Source organism: Anabas testudineus, chromosome 7, assembly GCF_900324465.2.
Source record: "Anabas testudineus chromosome 7, fAnaTes1.2, whole genome shotgun sequence".
Classification (NCBI taxonomy): Eukaryota; Metazoa; Chordata; class Actinopteri; order Anabantiformes; family Anabantidae; genus Anabas; species Anabas testudineus.
The window spans coordinates 18,875,710-18,902,733 of NC_046616.1; the positions used below are offsets into that span (position 1 = coordinate 18,875,710).

Here is a 27,024-nt window from a genome sequence, read left to right on the forward strand (position 1 = left end):
CAACGATTCATGTTCAGTTCAAATAAAATTGAATCTCTACCAACTAGTTTGTTGGTAGCTTGTTCATTTGTATTGTGTTTCCATCATGTTGAAAGCAGGAGGAACATGAGGCCTAGATGAAATTTGGTAGTTTGGGTTATCTTTGTGGCTCAGCATTAGTAATAATTATAATGCCCTGTTACATTGTAATTGATCCCCTGAGGAGAAATGTGTTCCCTTTTATCCCCTCAGCCCAACACAGTGAGGTGAGAGCACAGTGCCAGCTACAGAACAGAGCCCATGGGACTATGGGGGATTTAGTGTCTTGCTCCTGGACACTTTAGCAGGTGGTTGCTGGAACAGGGCACTGAACCAAAGTCAGTTTTCCTAATGATTTCAGTGCACTCTTTCAGTATTTTGCCTGCTAGTAGTTCACACCAACTCATTCACAGGTATGTCTGATAAAAGGAGGAAAAACCGACCATACAGTGACAAGAAAAAGCATGTGAACTTCATGGTTTTCTGCATTAATTTGTCATAAAATGTGATCTGTGAGCTTCATCAAAAGTATCAATAAATATAATGTGCCTAAAATAATAACACAAATACATACAACACAAAAATTCTAGTATTTCATATCTTTATTGGAAACAACCATAAAAACCTCATAGGGCTAGTGGAAAAAGTATTTGAACCCTTGGAATCCTACCCTTGGCAGCAATAACCAGCTGCTTCCTGTAGCTGTGGATCAGACCTGCACATTGTTCAGGAGGAATTTCGTTCATTCTTCCTGCAGAACTGCTTTAGCTCTGTCTTATTCTTTGGACATCTCGTTTGTTGCTCTTTTCAAGTCGTTCTATAGCATCTCTTTTGGGTTGAAGTCTGGGCTCTGACTTGGCCACTACAAAAAGTGGATTTTGTTTCTCTAAAGTCATTCTGTTGTGTGTTTTGGGTCATTGTCCTGTTACGTCACCCAACTTCTCTAGTTTCAGCTGACGTACATTCTCACATTATCCTGAAGAAGTTTTTGATACGCTTGGGAATTCATCTTCTTCCCAACCACTGTGCCTTTTTTATGCCAGATGTAGTGTTCTTTCCAAATATTTCAATCTTAGTAAACAAAAGAACATTTAGCAATTTCCTTTTTAGTCAGCAGCAGCTTCCTTCATGGTGTCCTGTCATAGACACCCTGCTTGTTCAGTGTTTTACCTACTGTAGACTCATGAACACAGATGTTAGCCAGTTTCAATGATGCCTTCAAATCTTTGTCTGTCACTCTGGGTTGTTTCTTTACCTCATTAATGAGTGTTTGTTGTGCTCTTGGGGTCATTTTGGCTGACCGCCCACTTCTTGCTAGAGTAGCCACAGGCCCAAAGTGTCTCCATTTATAGATTGTCACCTAACTGTTAGTGACTGGTGAAAGTCTTTGAAAACACAGTGTAACTAATTTACATAAAACTAAGTTTTATGTAAATCAATTATTTTTGATCATACATCCTCTGAAAACTCCTTCTTGTGAGGCATGGCTCACATATTCTTCTTGTGCAAAGCAAACTAAAAATGTTTGATTGTTTTTTTGTCAGTCAAAGTAGCTGTAGTCCACACCTTCAAAATAATTATCTTTCAGGTACGCTAACACCTGATTCCTATTAGCTTTCACATACTTTTTCTCACCACTGTACCTCCTGCAGATAATCTAGCATCTAACATTTTGTTACCTGGGACAGACATTATTTTACCTGTACTATTGATTTTCTTCCCAAAGTCAATCCATCCAACCTTTTTTTTTCTCTCTGTCGGGGGCCTGATCATGTATCATCATGCACTGGGCTAAAAGCACAAAACACTGGACAGGTTGCCAGTTTATTAAAAGCCTGTGATCAACTGATTTCTGTAAATCATTTTAGTTGCAGCAGACTCACTGTGGAGTGTCCCTAAAGTATTTAGTGGATACCCATACATTTATTTCCTGATATTTTTCATCACTTTGAGCTCACCTGTGTACCTTATAATGTGATCCCACTACTGAGGGTGAACATTGTCACTCTCAACATCAGACCACTGGTCAGCAGCCAGACATAACTATCAATGTACTGATGGAACAACACTGCTGTTCAAAAGAGATGATGGGAATTCACGGTTCTGTGTGGCTCATGCAGGCTTTCTAATTATTAACTGATTCTTTCTGTTGCTTAACAATTTGCTACTGTGAAACAGAAGCTGCAGCTTGATGATGTTTTAATTTAGTGTTGAAGTGTCAGTTGTTCAAGTGTTTAGCAATGGCAAATGACAGACTATCAGTACTGCAGAAGCCACATAAGTTTAGATTTAGTTCTCTGTATTTTTAAGGCATTCGACGTTCTCCAGCTACAAATTAAGACTGCTTCAGTATTTCCACAAAGGGCATCCCAATAAACGGGCTATTTTTATATCTCCACCTTCACCACAATGCCCACTTGGGAGTATTTTGTGTGCTTCTGCACTACTGCACTTTAAGCAAAGAAGCTGTATTGCAATCAGGAACAGTGTCAGGAAATATTTAATGTTTATGGCAGCACTGTCTTTCCCACGGGTGTCAAACGAGAAGGAATATTAGTGTTCTGAACTATTAGAAAAGCAGAGATTAGGGCTGACAATGGAAAACACGAGAGAAGGCCTGCGGTCTCCTCAGCAATAGATATTTTGAGACAGGGTTTTTAGACATGGCTCAGATGTGAAGAGTAGTACAGAATGAGTAGAGAACGTCACGTGAACTTCACGAGAAGTTTTCAGCAGTTGCTGCAAAATATGGGCTGCTGCACTTTATTATATGACTTTGCACTTCCATACTTTAATATACAGGTAGAATTTGGGAATTGTGGTACAATGCAACAGGTCATAAGGAAAATCACTTTGCTAAATGCGGAGATTAAATGATTGCTACATGTTTAACTTGCCTGGAATAAAGCACAACAGTTGTTCAGTTTAGTTTTGCACAAGCCACTGATTGTTTGTCTACAGAGATCATTTCGTGTAATTTGAATGTATAACTATAATTAATCAACAGATAATCCTGTGTTTCTCTCGAGACACAAATCATAAAGGGGTTCTTCAGGCCTGATCCTGTAATTAATTGCTTTGCAATTGTCTCTCACTGTGTGGTCCTGTGTTTACAAAGTAACATTACAGGCACGAGACAGTGGTCAGACTGAGTGTGGGGGAAGTCAGACAAGAAGGAGTGAGTGGAGGATCTCCCTGATTGCACCTAGTTCAATAATAAAATTTAATCTAGGAAGACTTGTTTTATTAGCTACAATTAATACAGAATATGTAATGGGCACCCCCTATAATTACTAAGACCAATTAAAAGCCAATTAGTTAATGAAACTGATATTTTGGAACAGATTGGTACTTTTGAATCCACACAAGAAAGACATTTTGGCATGTGAACAACTTTCTGGGAAGAAATCATGCTTGAAGCCGATAGAGAGTGGGCACCTTATGTGATTATCCTATACTGTAAGAGGAATGGATGGACAGATGCAGTGGATGAATGGTTGGTGTTACCAATAAAACAAACTGCCGTGTCTATCCTACTACAAAGTGAGGTACAAAACCAGGCACTTGGAGGGCTTTGCTGAATGTGCTTCATCTTACAGGGGTAGGGTTCACATCCCCTGGCCCTCTCCCTATTATCTCCAGAGGGTTAGGCAATGCCGCAGCCTGCTGCCAGCGATGTGAGAAGAGAAGAAAGTGCTCTGCTTCCACATACCTGCAGCAGATGTTGAGGGAATGGGGGGCTGAAATACCATTGAGGCAAAGACCTAGAATCTAATGATTGATAGAGTCTCTGAGAGCAGAGTGTTGCTGCTGTGCCGCCGCTAAATTTCCCCTGTGCCTGTATGGGTACTGTAAGTGTAATGACACAGAGAGCTAGAAAGATAAACCTCTGCTTCAGTTTAATCAATGACTCAACAATCAGAAGCACGCAGAGTGTAGAAAGTTACAAAAATATTGGCAACTGTGAAATGCTTTACTTGCATATATTTAATTTTACTTGTTCTAAACCTTGAAAAGTTCCACTAGCACATCCAAAATCACAGCTACAGAATGCAAATACATACAGTTTTATGCACACACAGGTTCATGAAGCTGTGCAGAGAGATACTTCATCTCTGTCTTGTTATTTTGGAACTGGACTCGTGCTTGTGCTTCATGTCAATTCCCACAATTAGCACGCACACCCTTCAACTTTTGCCTCCTAATAGTTTTTTTTATTAGAAATCCTGTTTTTTCACCTTATTTTGGTTTATTCGTTATTTGCTACCATTATTGGAAAGTTTGCGAATGCATTTTCTTTAATTAGGAAATCTGTGTTAACTATGTCTAGTTTTACTTTTAGCAGTGGCAAAACGTGTAAACTAAGAGTTTCATGAGTCCCTCGTGAGAGCAGAAAGAAAACATCCCCCAACAGTGCACAACAACAACACGCAAAGGAATTAGTATTTTCTTCCAGTGGAGAACTCCTAATCCATTAACCAGCCAAGTGAACGCATACGCCAGAACTGTGCTTTAGCTGTCACATGCATGACCACAGAAAACACACACACAGAGCCTTTCTAGGGGAAAAGTTACTAAGTTGAAAAGCACAAGAAACCCTGTGCGTGTAATCTAAAAGTGCAGGTCATTGAAGCCTCTCACTGACTTAACCGGAAGTACATTTTTGTATCCAAAGCAGCCTAATATAAGGTTTCATTCAGTGGCACCCCTCTTTCTTCACTCATATATCCACTTTCCTCACCTATTATTATCTGAGCTGTGGCCAGGCTTTGTTTTATGGTGTGAGCCTGGCTGCCATGAACTGAACTAGAGGGTATTATTGCTGCATTGATTGTTCATCGGGCTGGCTTTGTACTGGGTCATGAAAGAGGAATTCATTAGCATGCACATATTCTCTGTGGCATTTTGGCACAGTGACAAAATGGTTATCCTGAAATGCTCCATTGGGAATTAAAAAGTCTTAGCTTTTTGGTACCCAGGGGCCGTCCCCTGCTGACTTTGTACTTGTGTTCTCTAGAGAGAATCTCAAAGAGAGTGAGGATTCTTTAATCGGGTCTGTAGGGAATTACTATGAGCGTAGCATTTCAGCTGCCCACTGCCTGACAAGCTAACCTTAAGTAATTAGTTACGCTGGTCTATACTACAGGTTTACCAGCACTTCATTCATTGACTGATTAAATTGTAAATTCATTCTGCCTCTCTTCCAAAGATTATTCATCATTAAGGCAAAACAATTTAGTAATAGTTTATATACTTAACCCAAAGCAAACAACTTGTACAATAAGAAAAAAGACTTGTAACCTAATTTAACCCGTTATTAATTACAAAACGTACTAGTAATACTTACTGCAATACTTCCAAATACCCTTGGCCTCACTGAACTGATGGGTCTCCATGTCTCAAAGTTGCCCCTCATGGACCAAGAAATTATTATTTTTTAACTTTGCATCCCTCGTGCTGTGAATTATTATACTTTTACACATTTAAAAGTGCTGCAGAGGTTATAGAAAAAAAAGTCTTCTGTAGCTATTACTATATAGTTTTGATTAAGAGTTACTAGTATCACTAATATGCAGCTAAATTAAAATATCTGCTAATGAGATCTGTTGCAAATTTTATAGAAGAAACAGCTTTTTTTCATTATTAATCTTATATCTATTTAATATGAAAATGTTTCTGTTCTTGTCTTCCAATCAGGTGGTCTGTGCATTTCACAGTCAGTGAAAATACCACGAGAACCACGAGCTGGAGAGTTTGACAAGATCATTCGCAGACTGAGTGAGAATCCGAATGCCCGAGTAGTCATTATCTTTGCCAATGAGGATGACATCAGGTGGGTGCAGTAGAATCATATTGACTGTTAATTAACCACTAACCGGACTTTTTTTTCAGCCATGCTTGGATACTGCCTTACTGATATTTACCTGCTTTTTAAGTCCCTTAATTGTAAACAGAAAAGCTTTCAGGAGACCACAACATCAGAGTGCCTTTAAAGCTAATGTTAAACTGTCACAAATGCCTCATGAGAGAAGTAACTAATGGCAAATATGTTTATATTTGGGTGTACATTTACTTCACATATCCTCAAGCTTAACAAAGACATTGTCACATACTGTATATTTCAGAAAATGAAGTAGCAGAACATTGGAAAACGGTGTTGGCTAGTGATATAACTGCTAGTGATAAAAAAGAAACTGGGTATTTACTATAAATACTGTACTTTGATTACATTTATGAGGTAGCTGGACTTAAGGATTTCCTTTTGATGCCTGTGCAACATCTGTGAAGAGTCATCCAGGTCATGGTTATTCCAAAATTGTACAGAATGAACACTTTTCTACATTTTATTTAAAATGTATCAGAACATCTGTATGTCTTCAACAGAAATTATGTGACGTAGGTCACTGTGATTGTGTTTCCTGTGGTTATTTTTATGTTGAGGTTGTGTGTGGCATCTAGTCAGCTGTGTGTATCTAGCTATACTACGAAAAGTATGAACAATGTCCCTGTTTTTCCTGTGGGAACATGCATGTTTTTAAATCTAATTTCTTATTTACAATTAAGGTTGATAGTTTGCATTAACAATTAATTAATTAGCTGGAGGCTGACTCAACAGACAAGGCCCTGTTGTGGCTTTGTAAAGGACAATGTTTCCAAGCAACCAGTTAGTAGGTCAGTGTGTTCCAAGTGGAAGTGGGCAGTGATTTGGGGCCGTCTCTTGCTGATGACCAGGGCCAGGGTCCCCCTGCTCATTGACTTAATCCAGTGTTGATAATGTGTAATAGTCTGGATATGTAGTAATTACAGAAAAGCCAGAGGGATTTCAACCCTGCATGCCTGCTCTATCCTTAAACCTCACCGGTGTTAGCTGGCAGCAGCCTAATAAGAACCAACGTCTGGCCACATATACATTTATCTGAAAATGACTCATTTTGTTTGAGTCCTTAATGTTATATTTAACCAATTATATAAAAAATACTGCCTCATCTCAGTGTTATAGAGAATAAGGCAATTATTGTTTTTGGGTTAGCCTTTCATAATCCAGCCAGAAGGTTTGTGTTTACTTTCTAGGTTATTGTGTTTGCTCTGCAGGAAGGAAAACCTGTGATTTGCTGACATTTAGAGAGATGAAGACTAATACGAAATAAATAAATAAATACAATTAAAAGACATTTTAATAGACTTAATTAAAGTTAAAAATGTAATTGTTTGTTTTGTACTTTAATTATGTGAACATGTAATTCCTCCACCTAAGTTATAATAACACCTAATTGTGACCTTTGCATCATCTGGAAATGTTATTGGTTGAGTTGTGGCAGATTAACACAAAATAAAAGAAACATTTAGAGCCTTCACAGTTAATATCTTCCATCTTAAATTATATTATAGCAATATTTAAGTGTAGCATACAGTATACACTTTTACTCACAATAAAGAACTAAATGCGAGCTGGAAACTGAGCCCAGTCTGTCAATGTTGAAGGGAAATACAGACATCTATCCAAGACCCTGACACAACACCATTGTATTATTTTTATATCTAGGTTGTCAGCCTGTCTAGTCATGTCTCTCTTATGTAATCTTCTGACAGTGAGAAAAAGTAATTCTTCATTTTTCCTACATGGGGCACATACTTTTCTCCAAGCCAGACTTTAGGGAAACTCATTACCATTACCAAGCACAAATCCTTCTGGTCATAAAACTAAGGTAAAAAGTCACAAAGTTAGTTGGATGACTCACTGTTTGCCGACTTCAAGTTTTACAAAACAGTACAAATCATTCTACAAGAATACATTGTTGTTCTTAATGCATCTACAAAGTCCTATGCAATATAGTCGTATCTGCCATGTAAATAGCTGATGTTGTGTACAACACGATGCTTGGTATTTATTTATTTTTTTGCTGTAGCATCTATTGGGGCCATAAAAAGATTGGCATAGTTTCACATGGCAGGTTGCTGTGTTTAAATTTTATGTTGCTGTGCTCAAGCTTTCTTGATGTAGCTCTGCTGCTGCAGCAGAGCTTGATGGTAGTTTTTTACGACTCCCCAAACTTACTTCCACTGGCAACAAGCCTGGACAAATGTGGCAAGGGTGTCATTCTGCCACAGCCTGGGAGAACTCCACTATACTGGAAATGGACAGAGTTTCTATGGCGGTTTTTCAATTCTACTACAGTACCTCAGTGCAACTTTGCCTGGACTCAGAACAGAAAATTCTAGGCATGGAGTCAGCTGAATGGCAGCTACAATTCCTCTTAAGGGTGTATTTAAATGGGAATAACTTTTAATAGGTGACTTGCCTCTGAATTGTGCATAAACTGTATAAAAATATATGGACTATAGTGACAACATAACATTAAATAGTGCATTTGTGCATTGCTCCCTTTCTTTATCCCATAGACGGCTCCTCCAAGCAGCCAAGAAGGCCAATCAAACAGGACACTTCATCTGGGTAGGTTCAGACAGTTGGGGGTCCAAAATCGCCCCAATCCTGAACCAGGAGGAAATGGCAGAAGGTGCTGTCACCATACTACCCAAACGACAGTCTATCAAAGGTATTCGTAACTTTACCTTACAGAATGTAGAGTTAAAAATGTGCTTCCTAACTGTCACAACAATTAATATGTTTCCACTAATCACATCTTCCTACCACATTTACCAAACTTACTGTTAAGAATTTAAATCATTTCTGACTGTATCGTACCTATATGCACTTTTAAAAAAATATTTATTGCATTTCTTCCTTATGTTAATGTTTTACGTGTCAAGTTTCCAGGAGTTTTTTTTTTTTTTTTTTTTAAAAGCATAAAGTGTTGGGGAGAGTGTGGTTGAGCATTAGCAGATTTTAGCACAGCACTGCGGAACAGGGAGGGCTGGGTAGCAGCACTAGCTGAAGCTGCATACTGTAGCTTTAACCTGACAGAGCACAACTTTAAAATAAAAAACTGTAACTGTAAAATGCAAAACCTTAAACCCTAAATTTTAACAGCATCTGTCCCTTATTTGTTTTAGGTTTCGATCGCTACTTCATCAGCCGGACGTTAGAGAACAACAGGAGGAATATCTGGTTTGCAGAGTTTTGGGAGAATAACTTCCAATGCAAGCTCAGTCGGCACGCTGTGAAGAAAGGATCTGGTATCAGAAAATGCACAAGTGAGTCTACATTTAACAGTAAAGAATGCACCTGGTCAAGTGGAAAGCAGTGCATGACATAGTATTGATTGGGCCTGCTGTGTGTGTGTACTTGGTATGCGTAGGTGAATTTTTCATCAAAGACAAAACAATCACACTTCTTTAGGTTAAATGTAATGGCTGTAGATAAGTGAAGAATAATAATCTCCAGTTATGTCTCAGAGAAAGCAGCATTTATTGGCTTGCTTGGTTTGCAACATTAGCATGCCGCCACATGTGCCAAAACATAATCAATAGTAAATCAAATCAGCCCATTAGAAACAAGCTTTCAGTCATTAAAACCAGTAGATTCTGCAGGCCTATCTTCCACCCAGCTGTGCAGTGCAACACTGCTTTTCAGGTACTCCAGACTGACTGGCTTTAAGAGGGCATCTGAACCATTTATAGCCAGTTCATTGTTCATACATCTATATTTATTGGAAAATAATATATATATATAATATATGGAAAATTCAGCACTGGAAAAGTTGACGGTTGTCTGTTACTGAAAAATGTCCACCAGCCTACAGTATAGGATGGTCAGGCACACTAGATGTACAGTATTTGAATTTAAATGAGAATACACAAAGCAGTATTAGATGCAACACTTGAAAGTCACAGAATTTCCCTTGATGCCCCATCAGCATCAGACACTGAAAACATGTTGCCATGAAACCAACGTGTTGCTATGCATTGAGCCTTGTATCTGCCTGGAGCAGCGAAGCAAGCACTCTTGCTAATCTTGTCACTACAATATTAGTAGGATTTTTGAAGGATTATGATAAAAAAGCATAGGCAGAAGGACCGCACATAAACATACCTCTTTTCTTCTTTAATTGAGCAAAGTTTAAGAAGAGTCCAACATTTCTGACTGCACTTTCATTAGAGGCAAAACAAGAACCAGCATGATTATCACCATATTCCATATTTGACACACACTACTCTAAACTAATTTATGGGGTGAGTAAGAACCTTACCTAAGGACCCCTGTTGGAGGTGGGCCACATCCAGGATTTAAACCCTGGTCTCCTGCATGGAGGGCAGTGATGTTACCACTACACTATCCAGCCAATAGGCATTTTATCTTAAGTAACCTCTGGTACACAGGCCATTTGTACAGGCAGTCAAGTCCCTCAGAGCCTTTTGCTAGTAATGTCAAATCACCATCCTTCTCATTTTTTTCATTTGTGAGCACAACTATGCACCCCTACATTTGGTGTTTGTTAGTCATACTAATGCTGTATTGCGTAGAACTCACTTAAACCTAAAGCCCACATGTAAACAGTTATGTGTACACATTTACTGTATAGAAAATAAGCTGATAACACTCAGCTCCTAATAATAACCAAACAGCCAGGAGGGAATGGAAAATGATCTTCTTGAAGTACTAACATGATTAGATGGGCATGTAATTATTCTATTTGTGTGATATCAAAGCTTTTAATCACACAGTACAAGTCACAAGCAACTGATTTATGTACCATAACAGTAGGGGGGTAGCAGGTCATCTACTAGGACTCAGACACAAGAGTGCAGGAAAACAACACAGAGTACATATGTATAATTCATATCCCACTGCTGCTCTCACACCAGCGTGATTGTATTTGCTGCCCCAGAGGCTAAGGTTTACACTCTACTCTGTCACCCCTAAACAACAGGTTGTTTTACTACTTTGTATGAATGCAACAAAGCACACTAAACGCTGCCTCTGTAATTCTTTACATCTTTTAAAACAAAAGGTAGCTGCATCAACTGAATATATAAACATAAAAAATGTTAGGTATAACTACACTTTATATTAACAGGTGACTTTATACATACTGTGAAACTAATGGATTGTTTCCTCATGACTCACCTTATTATTTTTGTCCCAGTCAAACTTTCTGTTTCTGCATCACATGTAATTTAAAATTACAGTGGTAGACTGAAAACATTTGTGTTTGACATCAAAAGATAAATATGAGACAAAAGATCAACACTTATTTTCTGTTTTTTTCTGGATCCGATACACAACTTAATAGATAGAACTTTTTGTTTGAAAAGTATTGGAACATGTGACTGACAGGTGTGTTTTAATGACCAGACATGTCCTATTACATTGATTATTCAAATAATAAATAGCACAGAATGTCTAAGCTCAGTTTGGTGATGGGTCACAGGCTTGATGCAGTCATTGCAAACAACAGATTTTTAAAAAAAAGTTTCGTTCAGAATATGTGCAAACCCCAGAAACAATGGGTTACAGGAACTAATTACAGCAGACCTGATAAGGACTTCAGAAGTTACTTACTGCTTCTAATCTAAAATGTTTGCTGTGTAGAATCCAATAACACTTAGGCTAAGTATCTGATCTGCCTGGATCATTCAATGCACATCACAGTTTCACACTACTGAACCATAAAGAATGATTCTGTTTTGCAGAGCAGAATGAACAAGAACTGGCTGGTATAGGACCTGAGATGGTGAAAAGACAGACAAATTGGTAATAATGGAAAGACATTGCACAGAACCATGAGATTTTCTTTCTCATCAGAATTGCATTGGTCAGAAATGATGTGGATCGACAGACACATCAGTCATTATTACTATGCAGGGAGCAGACAAACTCCAGTCCTCAAATGTCCCTAGTAAGAACAGTAGAGTATTGCTTTTCTTGTATATCACCAAGTTTTCCAAACATAACATAACATTCAGATAGATAACATTTCAGTTTCTAATATACAGTATTAATATATTAGAAAGTCGAGTAGTCAGTAGAGTCATTTGCCAAGAGTCCCACTATGTCATGCAGTGTTTCCTATAATTAACGTTTTCTGTCTAACTGGGCTGTTGGCCAAGGTAACAGCCTCTGCAGGTGCAATGCTTCTTGCTGACGTCATCTCAGCACATGTTGAAGTTCACAGTCTGAGTGAAGCAAAACTGGCTTGAGTCACTCTCTTCCTTTGCATCCCTGCAGACATGAGTCATCAAGGCTACCAGACAAGAGTACATGCCTCTGTGCCTGCTCAATTGGCTGATGTCCATTGCTTACTGAAAACATCAAGGACACTAGAAAACATCAAGTGCGATTAAGCAATGTTTGACAGGCCTTTGACTCTCTCAAGATATGATACACATGTCAAAGCTTGGACAAAGGATAAAACAAGTTTCACTACTCTCATACAGTATATAGGCATTTCTGACAATGAAGGCTGTAACTCATCTGCTGCCCAGCTGCAAAAACAAGTTCACTTCATCTGACTGACCATATCTCTGGAAGCAGTAATGAGAAGCAGTGTGGTCTATTTTTGTCACCTCGGTGATGATGCCCACTCTTCTTTATCTGAGTAAGGAAATGGCGGGGTTTTGTAACGGTTGTCAACCAAAGTTTGTCACACCTCTCACTAAGGCTACATCCGGAGATTATTTTAGAAACCTACAGCACATTTAACCAAAGAGCCACTGCACTGACTCTTAGTGCTCTTTTATTAACACTTATTATTGAATATTTTCTGATACAGTATCATTTTTTGTTCAATGAGCTGAAGTGGAAATAATTGGAATCATGGTAATGTGGCATAATAAGAAAGAAGAATGATCTGTCACAACATGGTTACTCTACATGCTAAATGTCTACAGGATAACAAGGATCTGCACTTTTTTTCTAATGTCTTAAAAATATTGTGGCTACATTGAATTGTGAACACTGTATGATTCATTATTATGAAATGTGGGCCGTGTACATTGTTACCTCCCCTACAGTGACCCACTACGGTAGATCAAAATGAGATATGCCTGACCATGAAAATAACCACCCAGTCTGAGCAATCATCTAAGGACATTAGTTGAACAGAAAGCATTTCTAAACATTTTTAGCCACACAAAAACGGAAATCACAGTGTATGAGTAATGAAATAATTTTTTTTGCACCTCTTTATCTAGAATGAAAGATGAGCAAAAAAGAAACAATTTGCCTCCAATACTGCAAGGAGGAGCATACAGTGTGACCTGGAGCTTAGTGCATCATGTTCGCGTTCTTTCAGAATCACAAGGTTTACCTTTGATGGAAGCTCCTAGAGCTCAGAAAAAGAGACTCAGTAGCACGGTTTTATCTTTATTCACATCGGCCAATCTTACTTTAGCACATTTTAACATCCAGTTACTAGTTGTATTCTCCTAATCTATCAGCAAGTGAAGCCGTGCTTAAAACGAAGGAATGGTTTAAACATAGTGTGTGTCTAAATATGGATATGTGGAGTTTTTTCAAAGAGTTATGGCAACATAATATCTGTAAAAAACTAAACATCAAAAACACTAAGATTTATCCACCCACAAGAACTAAGAGATCCAAGCTTATACATACAAATTTGACATCTGTGAAGAATATAGTTAGGAAATTATTTATGCTATTACTTAAATTATACAGTTATCACTAAATGGGAAAAAAAGCTAATTAATTAACTGTCATATCAAAATGACCAAAGATTATTTTGTTATTTTACTTCCCCGATAGATGACAGCAAGAATTAATCTACTCGTTGACAAAAAACATCCTGGAGTTCAGTTTTATTATGTCTTACCCATAAATCTAAATGGAGATGTTATCTTAATCCGTTGTGCCTCTTAAAACACCAGCCACCTGAGCAGTCTTTGTGAATGACGTTCCTGTCACCCAACAACAAACCTCGATGCAAAGTCATGATCAACTGGGCCTGCATGTCACATTGAAACACACCACAGCGCATACCTAAATGTTAATTGCTCAACTGTATCATGCAGTATGCCTGTGTGGAATCTGTGTTTGTTATATTTCTCCACTGATTCTCCACAGTCATTTGTGCATTTTCTATTTATTGTAAATATATTTGGGAAATAGCCACGATATCAATAACAAGTTTTGGTAGATGAAAGAATCCATCTCAAACAAACAGTTTTCTTCATTCCATCCATCTTTCCTGGTCTGCAAGCCGCCTCACATGTCCTAAAAGTGGTAATGCAACGTGGAAAAGATGGGGACTGGTAAAATGCACAATGAAACACCAATATACACACATCACAAACTACAATCCTAATGCTACCCCATTGCCCCATTGGTGGCAAACCTTGCTTTCAGGAAGAGAAGTCAATGCTAAACACAGAAAAAATGCTGAATTAAAGAAAAACCCAAATGTGCAACTCGGATCTCCATGGCAGTGCAATCCACTGACAAACTGGGCTATTAATGAGCTCAGAGTCTGTGTATTTGTGTAAAAGAAAGAGAGAGAGAGAGAGGAAGAAAGACTGGTTGAAAGAGAGATACATTAAAGAGGAGAAAAGCTGTGACAGCCACTAAAGAGACAGACTACCAGCTCCACTTTGCCAGTAGCACACATTTATAGAATAACTGGCAATATTCGAGCTCCTTAAACATTCAGAGCCTTGTCACTGATGTTAAATTGCCTCCTCTAAGCAAGCAAATACTGAGGGAGCATATAGATAATGCAAACAAAAACTCTCTGTTTAAATCTAGCACTTGTTAAAGCCAAGTGTCTCTGCTGAGATAAGAAATGGCTGCAGTGGACGTCTTACAACACGTGCAAACAAGGCATGATTCCCCTTTATCAACGGCTCGATCCTTTCTTATCTGACCAGTGTGCACTGTTTACACCGTGCTGTGTTGCTCTCATCTTGCCACAAACTTATGTGAACGATGCAGTAAAAAGGACAAAGCAGCAGTGTTAACAGCAGTTAGACGACTAAAATGAAAAAGGCCCACAGGCAAAATACTGCTCCCCTGATGACAGTAAGCATGTATAAATGATATATTTATGCATAATTATTACAAAGCAGTAAGAGCTCTTCAGTAATAACATCCTCTAAACACACCCATCAGGGCAGCAAATTGATTATGGTCAGGTTTCTGCTTTTCTACGTTGTGTGTCATTAACATGAGTTTTAATTCAGAGTTAATATTTTATGCCATTCTTTGGCGGTGCATACAAAATAGGGTGATGTAGTGCAAATCGCCCCAATTTCCAAACACACACGCCACAAGCTGAGCAGAGTTCAAAATCAAGGGATTTAATTATTGTAAAAAGTGCATGAACCTTCAAAGCACTGGGAAGCAGACTGACAGACTGTCTACCAAGACGATGCAAATGAACGTCCATTACAGGCTGTCAGTATTTTTGGTTTGATTTTAATAAGCTCTTAAGACATTGTCACTATGAATAAAAAAGCGCCAAATGTTATCTGTGCCGTCAACCATCACTTGTCTTGCACGTCTCTGATTACAAAATATATCATATTTCCTCTGGGGGATTCATTTGCAGCGCTTGTAATTCACACGCTTTTAAAAGCGTTAAGTGTCTCTCAAAACACTTTTCTGTCACACTGAAGGCTGGAGACAACTCATTTCAGGTTCTACGAATCAGTCTGCAATCCTCTTGCATTCATGGAGGGAAATGAGCAGAGCACTGCAGGGAAAGAAAGGCAGTGTTCAAATGGGTTGTAAGTAAAAGATGGTTAAAGCATATTTGGACTGTCTGTGTTTACTCAGCTCTCTTCATCACAGCTGTAGCAGCACTAAAACCCAGGAAAGAACAAGGTGGGAGATCTATGCGAGTTTGTCACCCATTTTGCTATTTTGGGAAAATAATGACAATAAAAGTAACTTTGGCACAGGTGGGCACAGATAGCTTTATTTACAAGTACGTACATAATGTAATCCATAACTATGTAAACAAGGCGTTCCCTCCATCAGTGCCTCCTATTAGCTGATAACACAAGTGACATTGTGCAGTTATTAACAGGTCTTTACTTTATTTACTGCATTTTATACTGCACTTCTATTAGGCTTGAACACAACTAAACAAACACGCTGCAGCAGGCTTTCAAAGGATATTTCTACTTTTAAAAGGTTCAAACTTGTAGCAGTTTCGTACATTGTTTAAAGCAGTAATGGTATCCCGCTGTCACTCAACCTAGGGCACTGGCCAACAGACGGATTAAGCCGCTAATTGAAACCTGCTTAGTGATTAACACTTTTTCAAAGCATAAGAACAACCCCGCCTAGAATATACACCTGTCATAAGTAATTACATTAATGCTCTGGAATGATAAGGCCCGTCTAACAGTGTCTTCCACTCCTCCAACACAGCTCTTTCATGCTCTGTGCTCTTGATTAATGGGTGCGAGGCGCCACATGACTTTATGGGGATAAACACTAGGAAATCATATATTTCACGTGTGTTTTGCTTGGTTTAACCCTGTTTAAATAATCGTAGATGTTTGCAAGCTGCTATGCATTACTGCAAAGGCTGTTAGCTGTACTGACGAAAGACTTGGATACAGGAGCCAGAAGAGTGTTGCTGAAAAAACCTGGAGTGGCTCTAATCAGTGATCGACAGAACATAATGAGAAAGGCTGCGCGTGCAGCCATTTGGACTTTGTGGAAGGAGATTCTGTGATTGATGTCTAGAGGAAACAGCATAAAATCTGTGGTTAACATGCACAATTCAACGCCAATCTCTAAATAAATTAAACATCGTGAGAAAGAAGATTGATTCATAATAGAGTAATCAGGCTTCTTGAAAGGCTATCATTTGCTCCATTTTACACATCAAGCAATCATTGTTTCATTCATACGTTTGTGATTGATTGGAGAGCACCTTTTTGTTCAGAATATTATGTAATTCTTTGAAAATATTCTAGTGACTCAGCCAGTAAAACACAGCAGGGGAACATACTTCAAGCTAAACCAAATGAATTATTCTGTTCTTATCAAGTTTTTTTTTCTTTAGTTTAAATGAATTCAATACGTTAGCCCCATGCAGAGCATCATTTTCTTGACTTGTAATTCCTGTGTTAATGTTTTCTTTTAGACCATGAGCGGATCGGGAAAGATTCTTCCTACGAACAGGAAGGGAAGGTCCAGTTTGTGATTGATGCTGTTTATGCCATGGCTCATGCTCTGCACAACATGCACAAAGATCTCTGTCCTGGAAAAGTTGGCCTCTGCTCCAAGATGGACACCATTAACGGGACACTGCTACTCAAGTACATCCGCAATGTCAACTTCACTGGTTTGTATTTCTATTTTCACTCAGAAACGCTGATGTATACCACGTATAAAGAACAAACTATCATTAACTGATTTCACTATAGTTATTAAAAGACAACAAGAACCAGAAAATACTTTTACCATCAGTTCCACTCCGTATTCTGAAACACATACTGTATTTGGCATCATAAGAAATTATTTCATTTTGTACAGTACTTGCTTGCTTGGATATCTGTCATTTCATCTGTGAGGTGCTATCTGAAGCAACTGTCATGTCCTATTTTCGAGTTCACCAACATGCTCATGCAGAGGCTGTGTGACTATACAGTGATCTGCAATTATCAGAATGTAATGTAAATTACTTCCAGCATCTGTAGGAGGGTCTCTGACAATCAGAGACAGAACAATACGTTTTACAATAGTTAATGAGCTGCTCTACGAGATTTTCTGCCTTTTCTGCATTAAATTGCCCATTCCAACACATCTCGGCTTGAAGTTCACAAACCGCCAAGTTAAAACTGAAAGAGTCGATGGGGCGAGGAGATGTACATAGTTGAGTGGCATCATGGAGGACAGAGGTTGAGCCAGGGGCTAACCTATCTGCACATGTGTTGATGTGGTTGGTTGATCTCCAATAAAGTAGTTGTAGTAATTCTGGGTTCTTCTGTGTAGGGGGCACGGGGCCGACTCAAAAAACAGAGATAAGGAAATCATATTGAAAAAAGTGCTAAAGAAAATGAACATAATAAAATATCCAGCTAAAGTTTGTATAAACTTCAAGTTAGAAAAGAAGTATTATTTACACTATGAACGTGTGCATTACTCTTCAAAAGCAACACAAAGTACTGTAAGCTCTTTGAAACTTTTAGGATTAATTATAGGCCTACACGTACAAGAAAACATGCATACATGATGAGGTCATGAAAGCGACGTGTGCACAAATTTATTCCAATGTTTTATGAAGACATAATAAAAATGTAAGCGAAACAGGGTCTAACTTAGGTCAGCGTTCATAGTTACTTGCGCTAATTGCATGTCAGATGTGTACAGGGTCAGAGTGTTCATGCAATCAAGTATAATGCAACAAGAGTGGTTTGGCACAGTCTCAGACCCAATCCACCCGCGCAGATGATTACACAGTAAAGGATACATTTATCTGTATGAAGATTATACAGTGGGATCTTTAGGTGAGGGGCACAGCAAGTACATGCCAGGAATAATTTACAGTAAATTAGAAGAACAGAAGAACTTCTGCATGAGGGAATGCACTCGCCTGCAGAATCCAGAGCTTATTTACCAATATGAGTACCATGCGATTTAAATCAGAATAAGCACACTGTTATTCAGACCTAAAATCTTGTAGAGAAGATGTTGGGATGCATGGATGGATGCATGGATGGATGGATGGGTGGATGGATCAATGAAGCATGTGACTTACAGGTACACACGTGAGGTAGCTGTTTGCTTCCTACATCCTAACAACAGCCAAGATTAGATTTTTCTAACTGCAACTTTCCCAGCCTTAACCAAGTATTCATTATAAAGGTGAAGTTTAATACTATTAAGCAAATCATTGTACTAACCTTTAGCTAAAGTTAGAAAGTGTGGTCTCTATCCTGTGGTGCAGATTAGGCGTGCATTACAGCACAGCTACAACTTTAGCCACAACATATAAAATAATATAGAAATAATAGAACTAAATCACCGCTGTTTGTAACAGGACATATGAGGGAAATCAGAACATTGATTATATGCAGCAGCAACAGTCAGTAATATAGTACTGACATTAAGATAAGGTTGTCAGACCAGGAAAGCGTGTAGGTGCCAGTTTGGAATGTGATTCCTAGTATGGATGACATACTGGACTTGTTAATAATTAAAGTTACATAGCAGTCTACAGTCTCCGCAGGAGTTTGGCACCAACATGGATAAATGTTGGTGGCTACTCCTTGAGTAATAGCGTGCCTTCAGCATTGGTTTGGTTTGATATTTATGCCAAGCAGTATTAGAGAGGTGATACAACACAGTATCAAAATAAGATTTAAGTATGGATGAGCTGTTTTTCTTTTTTTATGTAGTCAACATAACCTTTATTTTTGTGGATGATAAAGGTTAACGTGACTCAGTTTTGCAGCAGTTAGTTTTTCATGCCTAATGTATACTGAAAGGGATTCGCAGAAGTTTGCAAGCAGGTCAGTCCTGCTTGCATAGTAAAAAAAAGAAAAAAAAGAAAAGAAAATATTTTGGGTTATATATGAGTTATATGCTGAAGTCATAGTTGTTAGTAGTGCAGTAATACATTCATCTGCATTTTAAAAATTATACTTCAATACCTTATGCACCTGTACATTGTTGGTATTAAATTATCTCACTAGGTTTACAACAGGGATAACTGAAAAAAATCAATGCTATATTTTACCAGAATAATGGCTTGCTTCACCACCGAGCATTTAAAAGCTTTGTAGGAAAATAACAGAAATGTCTATAGGGAAATAGTCTATAGGCATCCATGCTGACTAAAGGAAATAGGAAACCTGACCAGTTATTGTAGAAGAGTAGACGCAGCAGCCTCTTGCGGACTAAATTTCCACAACTGCCGTAATTTGTTAAAAAAGAAAAGCACTTTTTATGCCGTGAAATTCAGCTACAGTCTCCAGGAACTACTGGAGATTGGAGTGTGAGTATGATGGACTGTGCAAAGTGAAATGAAAACGTGGCTACACAGCAACATTCAGGACGTGGTAGATTCAGAGTAGAGGACAGACTTCCTATTAAAACGTCAGGGATTCAGGACTTCCTCTACTGGTAAAATTGTGCTATCCATACTATCGAGAGGTCACTGTTGATGTTATTGTGGCAGATAGTTATCAGCTATTATGGGATTGAAAATGTAATCCCAGTGATGCTGCAGGGAATTACTGCTGCATCAGGATACTCACTGGTACTTAATGTCTTTTTAAATGAGCTCATTTTGTTTTACAAAGCACATTGCAGGTGTCAGGACACAGTGCAACCACCAGGGTGGTTTTCTTGTTGTAGCTGATTGCTGTATATGCTAGAGTGATTCAAACATAGCAGTTATTAAGTTTTTGGCAAGGCAGATGTTTTACAATGGGTGTCTGGTTGCATGTCATGCAAGGTTGCATTTAGTCATAAAAGGAAAAGCTGAAAAGTTAATCAACCCCAGGACAGGTCCTTCCAAATGTCCAACTCAGAGATTAAATGCATACAGTATAAAGTTCTATCTCCAAAAATAAATAAATGTCTCTGACAACTCTGAATCTCTATATTTTTAAAATGATTTCTTTCATTTTGCCTTTTTTTAATGTATTGTTTGTAGGATGGTAGCAAATAGAGTTTGCCACCAATTCCTGTACTAAAGCCACCTCCACATCAAGTTCAGCACCAAAAAACTAAATCCTATTTTGATTATTATTTATACCTTTGTATTGATTGGTTATTTACATCTGTAAAGAAATTAGTTACAAATGGATAACTCTGACTAATGGCTTTTTAATGGAGTTGAAGGGTCTTTTTTTATTAACAGTACCTATGACATACTGGAAATTACTGTTTTGTTCTAATGCATTATCAATTAGTAAAATATCACTTTTTCTGTTAAGGATTGTAGAATACTGGAGCCAATCCTAGCTGTCTTTGGGTGAGAGGCAGAGTACACTCTGGTCATGTCACCAGTCTATCACAGGGCTGACATACAGAGACAGAGAACAAGTCGCACTCACATTCACCCATAAGAGCAATTTGAAGTCACCAATTAGCCTGACTGCTTATCTTTGAACTGTGGGGGGGAAGCTGAAGTAGCTGGCGCTGGGAAGAGATACACAGTAGTAACTATTGTTAATTTCTGAAAAGCAAAAAAACAAAGTACAGTCATTATCATAACTTAATTTGTTGTACGTATTCTTCTGATTTTTAATTGCATATTAGTAATAATACAGTGTCTTTACATATTTCCTCTGTCATCTCCGAAGTACACTTTGTTTATTACTCAAGGCTTTGACAAGTAGTCTCATGCACAACTAATGAATTCATCATGGCACAATTGTGTTAAATTAACAGACAATTTGACTGGAAACACTTCATTTTTGGTGCAGCTAAGCAGAACTACAGCTGATAGTAGTAAACGAACTTACAGTGTCTTGTGCAGTGTTTTACTAAAACATCTAAATTAGTTATTAAAGAGGCAATTTGTTAATATTTGCTGGTTATGCATGAAAACTACAGAGATGAGCAAGAACATTTTCATAATTGCGTATGACTACCTTGCTTACTTGGACATGCCGTCTAGATAATGAAGCAGGATGCTGCTAATAAAATGAAATCCTTTTGATCAGAACTCTGACACACATTTACATAAAGAAGAAAAAAGGTCTCATCTGAAAGCCTGAATCACAGGTTTCCAACTCTGACTCACAAGTTCAAACAACAATCAGTAATCGATACTGGGACCTATTATTGGAAACAAACCACTCAGGTAAATACTGTAATTGTTTGTTATTTTTATTTCAGACAATACTTTTAGGACATGAGCAACTATCTCCTAAAATGCAGGAGTTCTAGACTCTATGGTACACAACATCCAAAAATTGACTATGGGTAATCCAAAAAAACTTTTAATCTCGAAGTTGACCAAGGCTATTTTTACATCCTATAGAATTGCTGAGTATTAAGGGATCATATCCATGCAGTGAAAGCATATTTAGCAGGAGCAAACAGAAATGGGGATACTATAAATAGCTCTTTGCTCTGTGGTGGGCTCTCATCACAAAATCTGTGAATCCTCAGTCCTTCACACCACAGTTTTATAACAAGTTGTGAAGCTGGAGAAACGGGCAGAAATGGGAGGCAGAGGGGTGAGAGAGACCTCAAAGTGGTAATAAAAATCAGTGCTGTCATTCGTTAGCACACCGAGTGGAAACTTTGCGGATAACAAGCAATGGGGCAATAAGAGGAATGAAGGAGTGTGAAATGATATGGGAACATGAACAGACAGCAGCCCTGGCCTTCCTCAAAGGACCAGGACAACATGGCTGTCAACACTGATTTTGCTCCCATCATTAACACTATAATGGCACAGACTTGAAGTTCCCTTGCAGCCTCATTTCTTCTCAACACATTATGAAAATAAAAGCTTGAGTTTGTATAATTCTGTTCAACAGTGGATTTCAACAATAAGTTGCCTTCTTTCATTATAAAATAATTTATGTGTATGTCTATTTCTCTTCAGGAATTGCTGGAACCCCGGTGGTTTTCAACGTGAATGGAGATGCTCCCGGTCGCTATGAAATCTACCAATACCAGATCATGAATAACACAACAGAATACAAGATCATCGGCCACTGGACAGATCAGCTCCACTTAGACGTATGAGTATCAGTTAAAATATGTCTGGAAGATTATATGCTACATTAGCATGCGCAATATGAGTTCTTGAGAGTCAGCCAAGTGATTCATCATCAGACATCCTGTATTTGGACACTAATTCAACTCATTTAGTTTCAACAACAAAGTACAGAAACCATATGGAAAGGAAATTACAATCTGCAACTTCACCAACTGGAAAGCGAAATGTTCGAACATCGAGTCTGGTTATTTACAAGACAAACTGCAAGCACATTGACACCATCCTAAAATATGCTTTGTCTCTTAGTTTATTACACTTGTTCATTGCCAAAGCAGTCCCTTAACAGGCAGCCATGTGACTTTTACAGCACTTAGAATATTACTTATATATTCAGTGGCAAGAAAAAGTATGTGATGGAATTTGAGGGTTTTCTGCATTAATTTGTCATAAAAAGTGATCTGATCTTCAGCTAAGTCAAGAGCATTAACAAATATGATGTGCCTAAAATAATAACACAAAAAAATTCAGATCTTCCATGTCTTTATTGAAATCAACCATAAAAACCTCACAGCAATAGAGGAAAAAGTATGTGAACCGTGTGGAATAATTCAAAAAAACTAACTGTAGTGAGATGCTAGCATACCTGGAGCCTTAAGAAAATTAGTTTGTAGGCGTGGACTAGAGCTTCTAATAAAAACCAATCAAACTTTTTTAGTTTGTTCTGCACAAGAAGACTATCTAGACAAACAATCTACAAATGGATGTACTTGAATACTATTATATATATCTTTCCACTTTAAACTTAATTTGACATTTGCCATCACCAAGTTACAGTTACCTCTTTAACATACGTGAAGAGGTACGTGAAGCACAGAATCTGCAGTGTTGCATCTTTTAACATACAAAATCCTGTGTTTTAAATGCCAAACTTTGAAATGAATAATGTGCATGCATTATTTATACACGAGCCCCCCAGGTGTTCTTATTTGGTCGATGCACATACGGTAGTTATATTAGATTGTTGTAGACATTATGGTCCTGAGCTACTGCTGCACACAGACTTACCAGCTTCACAGAGACCCCCAAGGACAATCAAGAATGCCTTACTGAGATTTTTCTGACAGAAAACTAATCATCTAAACCATCCAGATGTTTATTTGAATAATTGAATATTCCTGATCCCTTTCCACAGCCTATTTTGCTTAATAAAGACTGTGCTAAGCAAACTGCCTTGTAATAAAAATAATTTACATCCACGTAACAGCACAGGGACATGATACTGCATTATACTATCATTCCAGTACTATACTGTACCAGGAAGCTACAGTCTATTTACTTATCTTTGCTTGAGTAAGTGTAACACTCCTTGGACGTAATTAAACAGCAAAGTAATTTCCTGACGAGTTAAAATTCAATGAGTTTACACAACGATTACTTGACTTAAAAAAAACAAATACTGCTTTCATGTGGTAAATATCCCATTTACAGTTCTCTGCAATGCAGTTCAGTGTGTAAACAAATCTTTCAAGTGTTAATTGAATTGTGTCCTCATGCATTATGTAGAGCGTTGTTCAGTCTGTTACTAGTGAAACAATATGTAGGAAATTGTGTTAATGCTTTTGCTATACGAGCACCTAAAAGCTAGTAGTTTAAAAGTAAGAATATGAACTTGTCTTGGTGCAATAAAACAGAGTAACTGAATTCTTCTTCTCTCTTATACTTTTACCTCCAGATCAATGAGATGCAGTGGCCTGGTGGAACACAAGAAGTGCCCACCTCTATTTGCAGCCACCCCTGCCGTCCTGGCCAGCGCAAGAAGATAGTGAAGGGAATTCCATGTTGTTGGCACTGTGAGAACTGCGATGGTTACCAGTATCAGGCAGATACGTTCACCTGCAAGATGTGCCGCTTTGATTTGCGACCTAATGATAACCACACTGGTTGCGTCCCCATTCCTATTGTGAAGTTAGAGTGGAGCTCCCCGTGGGCAGTATTCCCTGTTCTCATCGCTGTCCTGGGCATCATGGCAACTCTGCTAGTGGTTGTCACCTTTATCCGCTACAATGATACACCCATTGTTAAGGCATCAGGTAGAGAACTGAGCTATGTGCTGCTGACGGGCATCTTTCTGTGCTATGCTACGACATTCCTCATGATCTCCACTCCTGACGTGGTCGTATGCTCACTGCGAAGGATTTTCCTGGGCCTAGGTATGAGTATAAGCTATGCAGCACTTCTCACCAAGACTAATCGGATCTACAGGATTTTTGAGCAGGGCAAGATGTCGGTCAGTGCACCTCGATTCATCTCCCCAGCCTCCCAGTTAGTCATCACAGTTCAGCCTGATATCAGTGCAGCTCCTTGGAGTGTGCATCTGGTTTGGAGTTGACCCATCACAGGCAATCATCAACTATGAGGACCAGCGTACAACCAATCCCGAAATGGCCCGTGGTGTTCTGAAATGCGATATATCAGACCTGTCCCTCATCTGTCTGCTGGGTTACAGCATGCTGCTGATGGTCACTTGCACAGTTTATGCCATCAAGACCAGAGGAGTTCCTGAGACATTCAACGAGGCCAAGCCCATTGGCTTCACTATGTACACCACCTGCATTGTTTGGCTGGCCTTCATCCCCATCTTCTTTGGGACCTCACAATCAGCAGAAAAGGTAAATGTTCCATTTGAAATGTGTTGGAAGTATAAAAAGTGTACCTCATTCTTTCAATTATTTTGGATCTGCCCACAGATGATAATGCACTCACTAAGCTTTCACCAATTGTACTTGGAGCGAGTCAATTAATGGTAATGGAAACAAGTCAATTACATTCACTTGTGCATGTTTTTCATTTGGGGTTCATTTCGTGCTCACCCCAATTTGAACAAAATGCCCTCATGTTTGCCGCACAGAATCAGCATCTCAAGCTAGATTGGATATGTTTTCTTTAATTGTGTTTCTACGTGTGTTTTTGATTCAGCTTCATTTGATGGGTATACAGAGGAGTCCATCACTCCACATTCACGCACACAGACAAAGATAATGTGTGTTTGTGAAGACACATAACATTACTGTGGCTGTTTTTGTCAAACTAAAGTGAGTCACAAATTACCTCTTACAAATACTAATTTTGAGGTTCCTCAGCACAGATGCACACTATCTTCAAACGGCCAAACTATTTATTTTAGATGCACTATATGGGAATGGTAATCAATAATTTGATACTCTTTCCAACCAACATGGTAATCTTTATGCTTGCTACACTCGTGTAAACCTGTACCATGTGGCTAGACTACATGTCAGCTGCAGTGGCAGTCTGTAAAGCTGTTCTTCCACATTTCCTCTGTCTTCTGTGCAAAGCTGAGGCAACACACAACCACTTTCATTAGAAACACACTTATTCCACAGCTCTAACTGGCATCAGGTCTTTCGCTAAAAAACATGAAATTGCACAGACTGTGTCCCTGCTTCGTTGTGATCCCCTACCATGTGGAGTAATGACTGAAAAGGTACACAGGAGCAACTGCCACTGGGGGTTTGATGTTAATGTTCACACGAGAGGCTTTGATGTGAGTGTGGCTGCTAGTTCTATTGGTGGTAAAGGTTGACTTCCTCACTCGTTTCTATGTTCCCATCAATATTTGTTCCTGTTCCCTGTCCATATAAATCTTGTAACAACCTAGAGTGATTGCACACGTACATTTATCATATATCATATTCTGATTTTTCAATAATTGTTAGGGATATTTATACCACCAAAAAAGGGCACGGTATATTCAAATGGTCTAACAGCTTGAAAAAATATATAGTCGTAGTAAATCAATTACTAGTGAGTATCATTCCTGCATTGTACAAATACTAGTACTGCTGCTCATTAACATTGGATAAACACAATACAACATCTGGAACACTGATCTACCTTTTTTTGTTGAGTTGATTTGAGTATCAACTTGCCTACAAAGTTACAAAAATGTGTCAGGAGGTTCAGGAAGAAAAGAATGAAGAACAAAATGCTGAGGTTTTGGTCATGCTTTAACTCCTGTTTGCTTTAACAGCACAGAAAACACAGCAGAACAACTCACAACGCTGCAACTCTAGAATTCATTAGATCCTATTTGTCACACATGTTTGTTTGACTCTGTAGTTTTGGTCAAATCCCTTTAGCAGGAACAGGCAGGAGGGCTGCTGCCGAATACTATAAGATTGTCAAACTCTTTTTAAGTTGTTGGCAGGACACAACAGGCCGAAATGAATATTCTGTCAGCTGGTTTAACATAGCGTCACTCAAGTTATGAGGAGGCATGTACACGTGTCTAAAGTGTGGCCCACAGCTCAAGAACCCCATACATGTAAATATAGCCCCAGATGACACAAGCAGCCGAGATATGATCATATGATCACTCTAACAAGGACAATCAAATCTAACGAATCTGACAAGGATTCAATCAAACCCA

General features: G+C 38.5%; 1 protein-coding gene across 1 annotated transcript in view; it reads left to right on the forward strand.

Annotated features, from left to right (window-relative positions):
• Window positions 1–27,024, forward strand: part of LOC113167544 (metabotropic glutamate receptor 4) — a 101,908-nt gene that overhangs the window by 67,543 nt on the left and 7,341 nt on the right. The window contains 7 exon segments of the mRNA XM_026368250.1: window positions 5,716–5,851; window positions 8,419–8,573; window positions 9,031–9,171; window positions 17,031–17,231; window positions 22,458–22,594; window positions 24,307–24,909; window positions 24,911–25,243. Of these exon segments, the coding sequence (XP_026224035.1) occupies window positions 5,716–5,851; window positions 8,419–8,573; window positions 9,031–9,171; window positions 17,031–17,231; window positions 22,458–22,594; window positions 24,307–24,909; window positions 24,911–25,243 (1,706 nt within the window).